The following is a 15458-nucleotide window of genomic DNA, read 5'->3' on the forward strand; positions in this document are numbered from 1 at the left end:
GTCATTTAAAGCCAGTCAGCAGCTTTTGTCATTAGCTCATCGTGTGCAGTGAGCTAGGGAAAATGAGACACTTTGTATGTGTGTGTGCGCGGGCGTCTGTGTAAAAACATTTGGACCAACTTGAGAATGCTTGTCGCTACTAAATAATGCATAGCAACTATTGATGTCGCTTTTAAGAAAACATGCAAAATTCATGCCAGCTTTGCGCCTTCCAGGCATCGGGAGAGTACGTCGAGGAAAGTAATGAGATAATGGGGCCTTTTTTTATGACTTTGTAATTCAAAAACATTCTATTGATTTGCTGCGGCCGGGGGGTGGGAGGGGCATCAGTGCTTTAGAATACACGTCTATATAATACACCCTTGATGCTACAGTTCTTGAGATCAAAAATATTGATATAGCTATATAACGAGATACTGCCCCCTGGTGGCCATGGTGGGCACGCCAGAAGGAGAAACACAATGAATTGAAGTAAAACATAAAATCATTTGAGTATTGTTATATTCGTCACGTTTCAATGATATTGTTGCAAACCATGTTGCAAAACCCACGCCCCCCCCTCGTCCCACTCGATGGAATGTCGGCTCTAGACTCTGTGGTACGAACATGTCACCTGAGAGTGTCAATTCAGGCATCAGTGCATTCTGCTATCTCATGCATGCACCCTCACCCTCGTCCCCCCCTTGCTGTTAAAGCTCCATCCCCCTTTAACTGCAGTAATAACATTCCTGAATATGTGACTGACTGCGGCGTTGACTTACATTATAAGCAGCCTTGCTTCGGTTTCACCGGGACCAGGACGTCATTTTACGCAATTTCCAGTTTAGTCTAGTGTTATTTATAGTGAAGGTACTTGCATCTATTTAAATCACACTTGCATTTGTAAAAATGGTGGAAGTATAAGCATTGATTTATTTAATATATATCAGGGTATTTTTAAAAAAATCTTTGTTTCCGTTCATCATCAATGAGGAGAAAACTCTGGAAAAATGTGAATCCGTCAGTAACATGAGGAGCAATAACAAACGGTATTAGCGTTGTTGCGCAATACTCTCAACTGAAAGCTTCAGTCACGACATGACTGTGTCAAAAAAGGTTCGCAGTGAGAGGAGATAGTGAGAAGAGAAAAAGAAGAACAAATATTTGGCTTCAGCGGGGAGACATGTTTGGGTTTCGTTCCTGTTGTTCCAAAGTCCAAAAAAAAAACGGTGCCAGTTGAAACTTTCACAGGTGTGTGTTGACCTCGGATTCTCACACGTGCTTCTGTTTTGTTGACTGGTAAAAAAAAAAATGTCTGATGGCCCTATTGTTGCTATGTGTACAATTTAAGTATCGAAAATCGATTACAATAATCGAGTCTCGGGCTCCGAGAAGATGAACAAATCACGCACCACGGGATTATTTTTCAGAGACATCCAAAAAATGGGCCTAGCATTTCTATACAACGCCAACATCGCCACCTACAGGCCTGGCATGCATCCTGTATAGTTTTCGATTATTCTCCACGATTATTGCCGTCAACTCGGTTTTGATCGTTGAAGCCATTTCCACCTGTCATGACACTCCCAAAATCAACTTCATCTGCAGTTCCGGCACGCTTTCAACGTTAACGCTCCACCACAGTCTGCCGCCTTTTACGACCGCCTTTAATCTGCGCTCGCCGCCTTTGTTCTTTTGCCGTCTCACCCTCCTCTCACCCCTGCTCACCCCCCCTCGAGGGCTTCTCAAATTCCTCCAAACTCGTCCATGTGAAAGACGTGAGAACCTTTTTCTTCAGTGATCAACTTGATCCAAGATGGAACTTCTGCGTATAGATTTACAACGCCAATTCCAAATATAGACACGCGTACACACTCACACACAAAGAGCGAGTGTTTTCAAAAATGACGTCGAGTGTGTTTTGGTTCGCTCGCCTCCAAAGAAAGAACCTCTCAGACCAGGAACATTTACCTCACAGAGGCACAGGAAGAAAGACTGTTTAGCTGAGACTTAAAAAATCCAGGCTTGGGGTTTGTCCGTGGTGACGCGGGTTGGATCGGTCCAGGTCCCGGCCCAGTGCGGGACCACGATGGTTTCAGCGGGAGAACATCTGGTTGTGTTTAGGGACCCTGCTGTTCATTCAACAGAACATTCCAAAGCAGGCTCTGTTGTAATGGGTCACAGAGATCCAGAACATAGAAGTTCAGCCATGAGTTTGCAAAAAAAAAAAAATGGAGTCCAAGAGTTGATTTTTCATCTCCCCCACCTCTCCCTGAAGTCCTTGTTCGACAAGCACTTTAAGTATGATTTCACTTGGTGTTATCACCGCGACCATGCCAGCGAGTCCAAACCTCCCAAGTGGTGAACCCCCAAGTCAGCGTTATGCGCCGAGGCTCCTTTCAAGCTTCTCCAAAGTTTCGGTAGCGGCTTGCAGCTTGAGCTTCAGCTGTCTCGTCCGCAGTCCGTTGCGGTGCTGGACCTCTAGAAGACCCGCCGCCTGGCTCTTGAGTAGTTTCTGGTGCTCCAGCTCCTTGGATTCCAGCTCTTGCACAAGGTTACTGTGCTTCAGGGAAAGCTCCTCTAGCTCGTCCTCCAGGACCGCGAGGCGAGCGTTGCTGGCTTCGCGCTGGGCCTTGTTCTCGTTGTGCTTCTCCAGCTGCTTTTGGAGCTCCTGCAGTTTCATCTTGTCCTGCTGGAGGTTCTCCTGCGGGGACACCGGCTGCTTCTGGATGGACGTCAGCTGCCGCACCACGCCCTGGCACATGATGGTGGTTAGCTGCTTCTCCAGGAGGGAGATCTCCTCCATATGCGCTTGGTAGAACTCCCAGCTTCGCTTTAGTGCATGGCGGAAAGCGCCGTCGTGCTCTTTCTTCAGTGACTCCAGACTGATTTGCATTCGCGTGTCCAGGACGTTGATCTCGGCTTCTACCTTCTTCTCTGACGTTTCAAACATTGGGAGAATCTTGGCGTTGTGCTTGGCTTCCAGCTCCACCTTCCTCCAGTCGTGCGGGACCATGATGTCCACAAGTTTGGACGCCTGGTCGAATTTAAGCTGCTCAATGTGGTTTTGGTTGTAGATCTCCTTCTCACTGATGTCCACCTGCAGCCTGCGGATCTCATTCAGAGCCCCTTGCTCCATCTGAAAGTTCTTCTTGTCGGCGATGGTGGAGAAACCGGCCCCGTCCAGTTTCAGTTGCGAAATATTGGTGTGGCACTCGGACTCCAGGTGCCGGACCTTCTGCTGGTACTTGGTCACCTTCATCCTGTGGCGCATCTTGGCCTCATCACGCACCATGCTACCCTCGCGTAGCTTGTCCTTCACATCTTGAAGCTTCTGCTTGGAGATCTCCCAGAAGGCTTTGACTTGGTCCCGTATGAGCTGGAAGCTCTTCTTCTCATCTTGGATGCGGGTTAGATCCGTTGTGATCTTAGCAACTCGCTCTATCAGCTGCTGCTCGGTCAGTTCGGTCAGCGGCGTGTTTTCATCGACCACCACTTTGCCTTTCCCTTTGCCTTTGCCCTTCCCCTTCGCTTTGCCCTTCCCTTTAGCCATCTTGGAGAACACTCACAAACTACAAGCCCTGGATATATTTCGAGGACTCAAGTTGATTGCAGTCAATTTATTTTCCGGTGCTGCAAAACGTTGATTGCTTTGAAACGATAACTATCAGCAAGTCTGAAATGTCGTGATGTCATCTTTGCCGATGAGGTTTTCTTTGTAGACTAAGTTTGGTTAAGATGACCCCATCAAACATCATAGATGACATCTGAACGGAAACAGTCGTTGAATTGCTGCTTGACTCGTCTTCAAAAAATGCTCCAGCTAGGAAATAAGCTTTTGTTGTAACTTAAAACTTGGACCGGGGAGACGTTTGGAGGATTTAGCGTCTCCGAGGCTGGTTGTCTGTTTCCATCAAACACAAAAGATTAGCGCATTCCGGGTCATCACTGATACAGCTGAAAAGAATTATGGTTTTTCAGGTTTTTCGGATGTTGACGTAAGCGGGGTTTTTTTTCCCCCCCTCTTAAAAATGGAAGCTTTTTTGTCTTTGAGTTCCCGGGGTTGAAGGTTTCACATAGTCACCACTGCTGGATCCACCTTCTTCCTTCTCGGAGGAGGAACTGCGGTCCATTTAATTCCAGTCTTGGCCGCAAGTGCGTTCTCGTGTATTTGAGCAAACCACAAATGCTCCCGAGAAAGTCTAAACATCAGCTGCGAGCTCTAGAAAAATTGAGGACGGTAAGCTAAAGCTCGCTTGCTAGCTTACTTGAGTCAATACTGGTGAGCTAATCATTAAAAATGTGTTAATCAGGCTGATTAAGGCTCAAAAGTGAATTTAATCCAAAAAGTCATTTTGTCGCTGAACATGGTAACTGTCATCTCAGACTTTGAACAGAATAAAGTTGAAGTCTGAGCCATCTGTGTCGCACATGCCACATTCTCATTTTCGTGGGAATGTAAAACATGTTTGAGGTTTACAACCAACAGGAACATGATTTGTAATCTGGAGGTCATATCTGAGGAAAACATAAGTTCCTAGTAGATGAAATGATAGCAAAGAGTCTTTTAGTGGGTTTCACTGAGCTTCGTGAAATATGCCAGACATGTCGAGAATCAAAAGAACGCCTGAAAAGACACAGGAAATCTGAAATTTGGGTTTGGAATGGCCATTTTGTGTCAGTTTTAAGTGTGTGTGTGTGTGTGTGTGTGTGTTGTGTGAACGAGGCAAAAGGTGATGAAATGTGACCACAGGTGAGCTGGCACACACAAGTTGGGGCCTGCCCGCCATTCATGGGGATGAACCCAAGCTAACATTTGGAAATGTGTCGGTATGTCGGGCGTGAAATTCAAACAATGCAACTTGGTTCTATTCAAACGCTTCCTTTGGGAAAAAAAATCTCATTGTGGCGGTTTTCAACTCAGCCGAATAATAGTGGGCAGATTTCAAAGTAGAACTCTTAAAAAAAAAAAAAAAAAAAAAACATAATCACTCACATATTTTGGTTGCGTTTGATCAATTTGAATATTTTATTTGCTGGAAATTGTGAGCTCATCGAAGACACAAATAAAATCTCCCTCCTTTTCCCTGGTGTCCTGATCTTAAATGAATTCCGATGTCTAAATGCACACAAATTCCCAGTCAAGTGGAGAAAGAAAATTAACTCAGGGAGTGGATGCATATGTCGGGGGCTTTTCGACTGACCCAGGACCAGATGTGAGTTTCGGGTCGGGTGCCGAGCACCACAACAAAACTCGCCATCACCATGGAAACGGTCGCTCGGTTGGCTGATTTGTTTCCCCGGGACTCATTAACACCGACACGCATTGAATTCTGAACTGAACCCGCTTGGGTTGAATGAATCTAATTTCAGGTAGTTTAGTGACACCTAGCGGCAAGGAATATATTGCAGCGTAGTAGCTGTAAACGCAAATGTCAATCAAAAAAACATGCATTCTTCTCAATAATTATTTTTCATACTCTTCAGTTAGTTTAATTTTTAGAGATGTTATTGTACATTTTGCGATCATTTATTTTTTATTATAATATAAGAAAACATCCAATTTCTGTAAAGTCCTCATTTATTCCCAATTAAATTCCTGGTACTTTCCATGAAAATTTCCCATCTTTGAAAAAGTTCCTAGAATTTTGCAAGCCTAACTTTGGCTAACACTGCACTCGTCAAACATTGTTACAGGGACAAATGACATCTATGTACATCAGATGAAACCGTTATTTAAAAACATAATAAAATAGAAAAAGAAAGAAAAGGATGCATAGCTGATAAAAGAACACCGCAAACTCCCAACGGCTCCACGGACCTCCCAACGCTCAAGTTCTGTTCCCGAAGAGGAAGAGGGGGGGGGAAAGGGAGGAGGAAGAGAGTCGTGTTGTAAACGTTGTTGGAAGCGCGAGGTTCCTCCCACTCAAGACACAACATGCTGCTCCACTCTGCCCTTCTAAGTGTCCTCCTCCTCCTCCTCCTCCTCTTCATCCTCATTTTGCTGTATACGTCCGGGCACTGCCCGCTTCCGAACGGCGTGTCCCGTCTTGGGCTGGCCCTCGAGGGTGGCGGCGAGGCGTTGTCGCATCCGCCACGCCTCGTCGTCCTTCTCCTCCTCCTCCTCTTCGTCGTCGTCGTCGTCCTCCTCCTCGCCGTCGGCTTCGCGCTCCTCCTCCTCCTGCTGCTGTTGGAGCCACGCCTGGTCCCCGGCTTCTTTCTCTGCACGCCAGCGACATCAGAGACGCCACGGAAATTACTCTTCATCTTTCGCGTGCTGTGGAAGCGCTCAGCTTGAAAATGCCGACTAGAAGAGCTGAAATTTATTTGGCGCTGACCAGAGGAATTTCAATGGTACTGAGTGTTGATTTTAAAGGTGATTAATTCTGAACACAGCCACATTTCCAGTTTTAACTGGATATAGCCAAGAAATGTATTGAGGGTGTGTAGACTTTTTATAAGCAAAAATTGAAATCTTTGAAGCGAACTTATCAAGGATATGAGAGACCGCTGAGATAGATGGATAGTTATTTAAATTTGAAGTAAATTTACATTTAGCATTTCTTTTAATTGTTTTGATAACATAGCTGATATTTACATGTAATAAGTACTGTATTGATTTGGTTTCAAAACTTTTTTGACACTGCTTTGCAATCACACTTAATAATAATAATAATAATAATAATAATAACTGGGATTTTCTAGATACCCAAAGTCGCTTTACATGTTACATGTTAATAATTATTAGCACGCAATCCTACTACATGACTCCGAAAAAAATACTTGGTCCTAATTAACTAAAAAAAAGGTATAAAGTTTTCCACAATGAGAATAAAAACTCACTCTGATAGTAGCCCGGAGAGAATCGTCGAGACGGGAAGACAAAATCGGCGATAAACACCAGCAGCTAAAAAAAAAAAAGTTGAGCATGTTACTTGACAAAGCAAAACATTTGACAGAAAGTTTCGTTTTGGCTCACCAGTCCAAGAGCGAGGCCGGAGAAGAGTGTGGCCAGGCCAAAGATGACGTACGAGCCCCACACGGGAATGCCCAGTTGCTCCGTCATGTAGTTATGACAACGCTGCGAGAACCGTCCCACATTATGTAAGCTACTTTTCCCTCCACTTTTGTCTCATTGTCTTCTCACCGCACTTACCCGGATGAACATGGAGAGCTTGAAGAGAGCAGACATGGAGTTCATTCTGCAAAAGATGACACAGGACAAAGTTTTGTTTTGCAGTGACATCACCATTTATAATTATGAGTGGAACCAGTACAGTCGAAACACATAGACATGATTGGACAGACAACGTTGGGCACTCACAAAATAGACGAGGGAGCGAACCAGGAGGAGACCGGCTCCACCGTACTCCACTTCTTCTCGTCCACAAAGCTGAGGAATTCGTCCTTGGTGCGTGCGCCCTGGTATTTGCGGAAGACGCCATCTTTGCAACTGGGACGCATAGGAACAAAGCCAATTAAAGAAAACCGGAATTTTTATTTTTTAAATAAATGAACGAGAAATGATAGAAAGAGCTTACTGGTAAATAGTTGGAAGTGACGTAATGATGAATCTCCCACTAAGACCTTCCGAGTAAGAAGAAAAGCAAGTTCAGACTCAGTAACAAAACCACCAAATCTTTTTTTTGTGGGGCTCCCGACCCGGTTGCTCCGTCACGTCCACCTTGGCGATGTTCACACCCATGTCCTCCCCCCATTCAGCAAACTCCTTCCACACCGGTTGCAGGTGCTGGCAGGCTGGACACCAGGGTGCATAGCTGTTGGGGTTTAAGTAAAATGTCACAAAAGCATATTTATCTCTCTTGCATTTCTTTATACTAAACGTTTTTTCCAACCACCTTTGGATAAATAATTTAAAAAAAGGTAGAAACAGATTGCTAGAGAATGTAATCATGCAGAAAGTTTTTCCTGGTTAGAGAAAAACATTTCCTCTTTTGGTAAATTTAATATTCTTTGAATGTTCTAGAATGATTGTCAAAATGGGGAAGTCGGCATTGAAAAGCCCTGACAGTGAATGACTTAACATTTGATAAAAATGAATTCGCCCACTGATGATATGTAGAAAACTACTAAATGAAAGATTCAAAACCCGAACGTCAAAACAGTTACTGCTAGCTTAGTGCATGTAGTTAGCCGGCTCGTTGGCCAAGCTAACGTAGCCTAGCAAAACAAACTACCAAACATTCTACCGCAGCATTACATTATAACGAATAACTGTGGTTTAATTGAACAGTTGCAAATATATGGAATATTAAAAAGTTAAGACAACGAAATGCCCTCCCCAGTGTCCCCCTCCATGTGGCTAGCTGACGGACTTAGCTAAAGCTACTGACAATTCAATCATCCACTCTCCGGTCAGGATGTCCTCCCAGTTGCTGTCCGTGACTTCCCGGAGGCTGTCTTGCTTGGCCCCGGTAAACGGCAAGGACGCGAGGCACACGCTGACAAGGAGATAGCATATCGGCGAGGGGTGTTTTTGAGCCAGACTCGAGGGAAACATGGTGGCGCTCTCGTCCGCTGAGCTAACCAAAAATTGACTCCCTTTGTGATGCGTTCGAGAGCAAATCCCAAAATCCGCCGTCAGAATGATGTTTAAAAAGGTTGCTCTCGTTCGGGTCGGATTTGAGGACATTTAATTTGAAAATGACTCAACGAATATCTTGAAATAGACAATATGGGACGTTTCTAGGCTTTAATTCGACATTATTGGCGGTCGTGCCGCGTTCGTCATATTGGAGTTGTTGACTGTCAATTCTAAAGTGCCAAAGTGAGATTATAGCTGACATTACGACCGATAAAAGATGCTGATCACGGAACAATAGCACAAAGGTGTGCTTAATACACCAACAGATTATTTTTTATCATATTGAATGTCATTTAGTCGGTGTTTTCATAAAATTGTTGTAATTTGAAGTACGCAAACCACCTGTCGTTCCTTTTGACTGAATCACTTGAACGCACCATTGCTCCATAGTACAGTACATTTATAAACTAATTAAATTATAACCTGATTGAAAATTATTTTAATGTGGGTACACTCAAATAATTAGAAAGTAATTACACTATTATGCGTAAAGTAAATGAGTATTCTCGAATTAATTTTCTAATCAATTTTAATGCTCTAACAAGTATCATGTATGACCAGTAGGTGGTGGTGTTGCTCTTTTGTTGGCATGAAATACTGGATGCCAATTGAGATGGTCATTTTGCAAGAAAGTGATTAAAAAGAATGGCTGCAATAAAGTGTAGTTTGTCTATGAAGGGATGTTTTGCATGAAATGAAGCCTGGTTTAATTGGGAAGCGCTGAGTTCAATAAAGGACCCCGAAATCAATATCGAAAGCATTGCCTTATATTCATTTCCGCATTTTTTTTTAAAAATGACAATTTAATTTGCCCTCTCTAGCTCTCTATACCTCCATTTATTCTTTTTTTAAATGGTTTATTGGTAACTAAATCAACCTTATGGGGACTTTACTTTAATAGCTGCTATCACCTTGACGGTCTAAAGTTCCTCTGACTTTGGAATGTCTTCTGCAACATCCTCACGTGAACTTATTTGATTTATTCAACTCCATCTGTGCCCTTCTTGTAGGTGACTCTAAAAATGCACCCTCGAGGCGTCATAGCTACTGTTTATATTACAAAAAAATGACATTCAAAAGGGAATAATAATTACATGCATGAGTGCTGTGAGTTTTAAGGTGCACATTTGATTTTTCTTTTCCAACGTTGAGTAAAATAAAACTGTTGTTTTATTATGACATCTCTGTTGGACTTGACTTCATAATAACCTCAGCAGTCTCGGCGTTACTTTGTGACGTTTAATTAATTGTCCATTGTGCCGTCATATGTCGTGGCCACGGAAACCGTCAATAAACCCATTAAAGCTTTAATAACTTTCATACATTACAAGAGTCGCATTTTCGTCCTTTTTGTTCCTTGGGAGCAACATTAAGTGCGTCACAAAATAAAGAATTAACGACACAAACTCACCACCGGTCGAAAGCTTCCGCGAAGTAGCGCCATTCCGTGGACGTCGAGTTTCAGAACCCGATAGACCCGTCTGAAGATACGCGGACGCGTCCTTCCTTCACTTGGAAAATGGCGGAACGTACCGTAAGTTATCCAACCGTTGTGTGCATCTTCTAAACATCCATGCCAATTAGCTGGCAATTAATTGTAAATCATGTGAAAAACAACTAATTTTAATTACATTTTGAATAGTTGGCAAAATATGAACATTTTCCCCTGCTTAATTCATATTCTACAAATGTAATATTAAATCTGACAACGTTTTTGTCAGGATTTTTTTCTTTCCCATCTAAAATAGTAGATCCAGTTTGAACATTAACATATAGCAAATATCACAGGCCAAATGTGACGCTGAGTTGAATGCCGCAATTGTTTGGATTTTATTAATGACTCTATTTTTGTTTTAGGCAGCAGAGGAGTATTTGTCTCCTCAGTTGAGCACACAGACCCGATATGTCTCTCTTCTGGTTGGACTCCTGGTGGTTATCCTGCTGGTTATCGTGATCCTGCTGCCCGTGTTGATCTTTAACAAAAACAAAAAGCCAAATGATTACGAAGATTCTGCAGTTATAGATTTTTCGGATTGGGGCAAACAAATTGTGTACGTGACCGACGACAAGGACAACGTGCTACTACCAGCAACGGTGGAGAGAAGAAGCCATGTACGAACCAAACCAGAACAGTCTCGTTGCCTTCGTTCAGATTTATGAGTGACCGATTTATGACTGAGATAATTTAGCGCTAAAATAATCCAAGTCCAACACTTTTGCTTTCAGCTGTTAGCTTCCTCTAACAAGTTGAACTTCAGCGAGCAACTCGCTCTGGCACTCGTTAACAATATGGCAATTAAGGGAAAGATCAAGTCTGTAAGTTGTCGCCGCGCAAGCGTTGACCAGAAGTTGCGTGACGCCATGATGATGCTAACTGTGTTGTTTCAAAAAGAAAAAGGTTGGTGACTATGGCAAGAGCGAGTCAACTGATGATAAGAAATGTTGGCTCAATATTTTCATGAAACCTGTTGGGGTGAGTTTATTTCTTTTTTCTGTGCATTTCAGTTTAGTGTCTGGCCTTCAGCATTCACGAATGACTTTCTCTTGTTGCAGGTTTCTTACATCGGGAATCTGGTTGGAGGTCTGCAAGTTGGCCGCAATATCGCTATTCGAGGACGAGTCAATCAATCCCCTAACAAGTACGAGGCCACATCCACAAATAAAGCTGTCGCCATGACAACACGTTTGCACTTTTGCCTTGCAGATTTATGGTCGACCTGTTGGACAATACCAGCATTGTTTCAATGCGCCTGCAACCACGTTTCAATTACAACGGAGATACCAACGTGTTTGTTCGGACCGCCTACATTGGTGAATCTTGGGGTACTGATGAGCGCCAGCAGAACTCCTTTCCCTTTGAAGCCAACTCCTACTTTGAGGTTATATAAATGACTGTTTGACACAAAAGGTTATTTAGTAAAGGGCAATGAGTTTACTTGTTGAAGATCCCTCTTATCTTCTCTTCCAGATGGTCATCCACTGTAGCGAGAAGGCTTTCAACGTGTCCGTCAACAATGCCCACGTATTGGACTTCAAGCATCGTTTGATTGGGCTAAACAAGACCACGCGTGTGAAAGTGGAGGGAGACATCAAGCTGATGGATGTCAGGCTTCTGTGACTTCATAAAAAGTTCCATTTCTTGATCATGCATATATATCATACATTTACATTAAGGATTATTAGGACCACAGGATTGTTGTAACATGATTGTTTTACTCAGATGAACATGATCACTACTTGTGTGACTTAATATTGAGTTATGAAGATGCTGAACGGACCAGAATAAATTCTTTTCTTTCATTGTAATCAATAAAACTGCATTACAAAATGTTTTCTTTCATTGTCAATAAAGTGCATTAAAAAAAGTAGATCTTTTGGTGAGCTTGGTGAGTTATAAGTAACTTTAGTTCTTTGTAGTCTTGAATAAAGACCAGGGTGTTGAATTACTGAATCTTTGTGCTTGCACAAGAAGCTTTGCTGATATTCAAAAAAATAATAATCTTGGTTCTCATAGTTTGTATTCAATTTGGCAGTTTGGCGAGCTAGTTAGGAAAGATAGCTATCTGGGAAGCTATTAGCCATAGCTACAAATTCTGAGTCTGTTAAGAATAGTGCTTCCATAACACATCGATCAACAAATTGCAAATATTACTATCATGCCAGTGAAATATATATTACCCCGTACACATGACATGCTTTATTGACAACGAGGAAGCAATTTATATCTCATAAGAAATTATCCAATGTCTGTTGTTTGACTATTTTTTTTTTCTTGCTTGATAAATTGTTACAGGAAATTGTCAATAATACACTACCAACACACTATAAATATATCTCAGTCCACTTTATTTGAATTTTTATTTCATTTTTCTTTCTTTTTCGGTTGTCTACGTTGCACAACAAAAAACGTTATTAGTTCGTTTTGTGTTTAATTTGACCTCATCAAAGTTCGTCTGTGCTTTAAATGTGACGTTTGTCCATCGCACCTTAATGCATCAGCCAATGCCACTGCGTCAAGACCTTTATTATTATATAACATCTTTAATCGTTTGAAACGTCTTGCATTCGTACCTCAGAGCAAAGTTATGTAAGTAATAAAATATAAAGATCGACGTAAAATACCTCAAAAAGCAAGCTTTAAACGTCACCAACACGCCATCAATCAATGCTGGTGGTTGAGTCGCCCGACCGAGCATAAGTGCGACAAGTTGACAAGTTGACTTTCAGAATCACATCGGCAAGTCATGATGGTTGCTGCAGATACTTTTCTGATTTGGGACACCCCTGAGGAGAATCTGAAACAGAAGCCGAGACGATGCGTGAGTGTAAATCATTTAAGAACATTTTTGCATCTATTTAGGAGAAAAAAAATGCCTTTTATTTATTTGCTAATAGACTTATTTGAATTGTAATACCTTCAGTTACCTTCTGACAAGTCAGACTTTAGTTACAAGGACATTTTAAGACTACATTAAAATCAGTGATTTCCCTCGTGTACCGCTAGAGGGTGCCAAAGTACAACTATTCAATTTGAATTCAAATTTCTCAAACCTGAAAGATACATTTTGAATTGTATTAATGATGCTACTTTTGTCTTCACAGACCTGGCAGTCGGGCTTCCTGTTGGGAATCATTGTCATGGTCTTTCTGTTCACCATGTACATCTTAATGTATAGTCAAAAACCTCAGGTGGCTAAAACGGTGTGGCCAACATGGACCTTTAATGAGAAGTATGAACCGAACTCAAACGACAGCAAGGTGAGTAAATCCGTGTTACTAGCTGTATCCAAACCTGAATCAAAACTGGCAAACATTGGTTCCAGAGTCTGACCTACGCTGAGCAACTGGCACTGGAACTTGTCAACCAGCTGGCCCTTGCTGGAAAGGTGAATGCTGTAAGTGGTCTTCCCGACATGATTCCAAATAACGAGACACCATGATGATGATGCTGTTTTCTTTCATCATAGACATATCTCACCGTGACCAGAAACCTTTCAACTGAGGGTGACATCCAATGCTGGCGCCAAATCAATATGGGCTATTCCGGGGTGAGTTAACATGTCAGCCATTATTACATCAGTTATAAACACAGTCCACAAATTGCATTCTCTAGTTGAAGAAGGAAGAAATGGTGGGGGAGCTGGTCGGAGGTCTCAGTGTGGGCCGCTCCGTCGTCCTCAGGGGACGAATCATGCCGAACCCAAAGAGGTACAGTGCTTGGCCTCAAAGCTGTTCATATGACAACACGCCGCGCTTTTTTTTGGGTTGCAGTTTCGAAGTCTACCTGATGCTGGGCAATGACACTTTGGATGACATAGCCCTGAACATGACAGCTTGCTTCCGCAACAAATCCGGCGGGAATAAGTTTTTCCGCAACTCCTTTCTTAATGGCAAAATGGGCACAGTGGAGGACGAGCTGGTTAGATGGTATCGTGTCAAGGACCCTAAAGACGACAAGCTGCACAAGGAGGAGATTGCCTTCCCCTTCGATGGACCCAATTTCTACTTTGAGGTTGTTGCCTTCATTTCTTCCCAAGTTCTAAAAACATGTTAGCATACTTGTTGCTCTCTATATGGTTCAGATGGTCATCTACTGTGGCGTTGATTCCTTCCGCATATATGTCAACCGCGGATATGGCGTGGAATTCAAATACCGAGTTCCCGTGGAGAAGATCACCCACCTGAGAGTTTCAGGAGCCGTGAACCTGTTTGATGTCGAGCTGATGTGACCTTCATCGTGGCAACATTTGAAGCTCCACGCTTATATTTCTATCGCTGATCATTATTCTATTAAGTATGTAAAATGGCAGTTCTATATTAACACTGCACTAATGATGTAAAATGGCAGTTCTATATTTAACACTGCAAGTAGAACAACTGAGAACCATGATGCAGTAGTTGAGGTTTAAAGTTGATCTGAACTTTATAATTAGTAATATTAGTAAGTAAGCTATATCTATCATTTTATTCCAAGACCAATAGCATGTTTTCATTTTATTCCAATAAAGAGCAATATAAAAGCAGCTTCTGATCAAAGGGGATCATTTTAGAATGAGCTAGCTGGCTAGCTAGCAGTTTGCTAGTCTATAAAATGTTTTAAATATGAGCACCTCATACAGTAAAAGCTACAAAACATTAAAGCCTTTGCAATGATGTAGGCAAAACGAGAGGATGTGATTTTCAGAGTGACAAGAATTTGACCCTGGAAACAGCTGTAACAACGAGTAACCTGCGACCTGAGCGAATTCTGGAACACACGATGTGTGGGCAGCCAGGATTGCAACGTGAGCGAGCGTCGGCCTTACACGTGCCGTGTCGCTCTAAGTGTCTCGTGCGATAAAGCCTCCGCAGGGAATCTCCACTGCAATTATTAGATTTTTTCATTATCCAAAATGGCTTGATGAGTTTAGACTGCTGCTGATAAATGTGCCTAGCTCATTTTGAGAGGCAAGTCACACAGAATAGTTAGCAGTGATGTTGCTAGCGCAAAAAGCTAACCACAATCAGTTGAGGATTTTGCTGACTGAACTTTCGCTGGCAAATCCTGTTATTATTCTTTCTTTCCCCGAGGAGGGAATACTCGGCCTCGGTGGTGCCTGTAAGAGAATCTTTCATTGTGCTCCACTTCTCTCCACCTGTTCTGCTTTCACGGGACCCAAACAAAAGGAGCGCTTCCATGCTGCCTGCAGTAATAAGAGCTGATGCCATTATGTGCGTGGGGGTCTTTCTCGGACATGTGTGTGTGGCAAAGAAACCCCCTCTGCCCTTGTTGGAGCCATTTTGTAACTTGGTATTGGATAGCAATTGGAAAAAATGTTCATATAAAGTTGCCAGTGAAAGTCGTCACTTTAATTTAATTTTAATTTCCCTTTAG

At 42.5% G+C, this 15458-nt stretch overlaps 1 protein-coding gene, 1 long non-coding RNA gene and 1 pseudogene across 2 annotated transcripts; 1 reads left to right on the plus strand and 2 right to left on the minus strand.

Annotated features, from left to right (window-relative positions):
- Positions 1 to 2345: 2345 nt before the first annotated feature.
- Positions 2346 to 3675, minus strand: LOC133169555 (dynein regulatory complex subunit 4-like; annotated as a pseudogene).
- Positions 3676 to 5542: 1867 nt separating this feature from the next.
- Positions 5543 to 8552, minus strand: tmx1 (thioredoxin-related transmembrane protein 1). The gene is made up of 8 exons (XM_061301860.1): positions 8334 to 8552; positions 7642 to 7757; positions 7521 to 7566; positions 7304 to 7432; positions 7136 to 7181; positions 6959 to 7060; positions 6823 to 6886; positions 5543 to 6201 (listed from the first exon to the last, which is right to left on the minus strand). Exons 1-8 carry the CDS (start codon positions 8498 to 8500, stop codon positions 5939 to 5941), a joined length of 933 nt encoding a protein of 310 aa, XP_061157844.1. The 5' UTR covers positions 8501 to 8552; the 3' UTR covers positions 5543 to 5938.
- Positions 8553 to 13405: 4853 nt separating this feature from the next.
- LOC133169007 (uncharacterized) lies at positions 13406 to 13863 on the plus strand. The gene is made up of 3 exons (XR_009718350.1): positions 13406 to 13479; positions 13552 to 13632; positions 13698 to 13863. It is a non-coding gene; the product is annotated as an uncharacterized LOC133169007 (long non-coding RNA).
- The last annotated feature ends 1595 nt before the right edge of the window (positions 13864 to 15458 follow it).

This window comes from Syngnathus typhle, linkage group LG16, assembly GCF_033458585.1.
Source record: "Syngnathus typhle isolate RoL2023-S1 ecotype Sweden linkage group LG16, RoL_Styp_1.0, whole genome shotgun sequence".
Lineage (NCBI taxonomy): Eukaryota > Metazoa > Chordata > Actinopteri > Syngnathiformes > Syngnathidae > Syngnathus > Syngnathus typhle.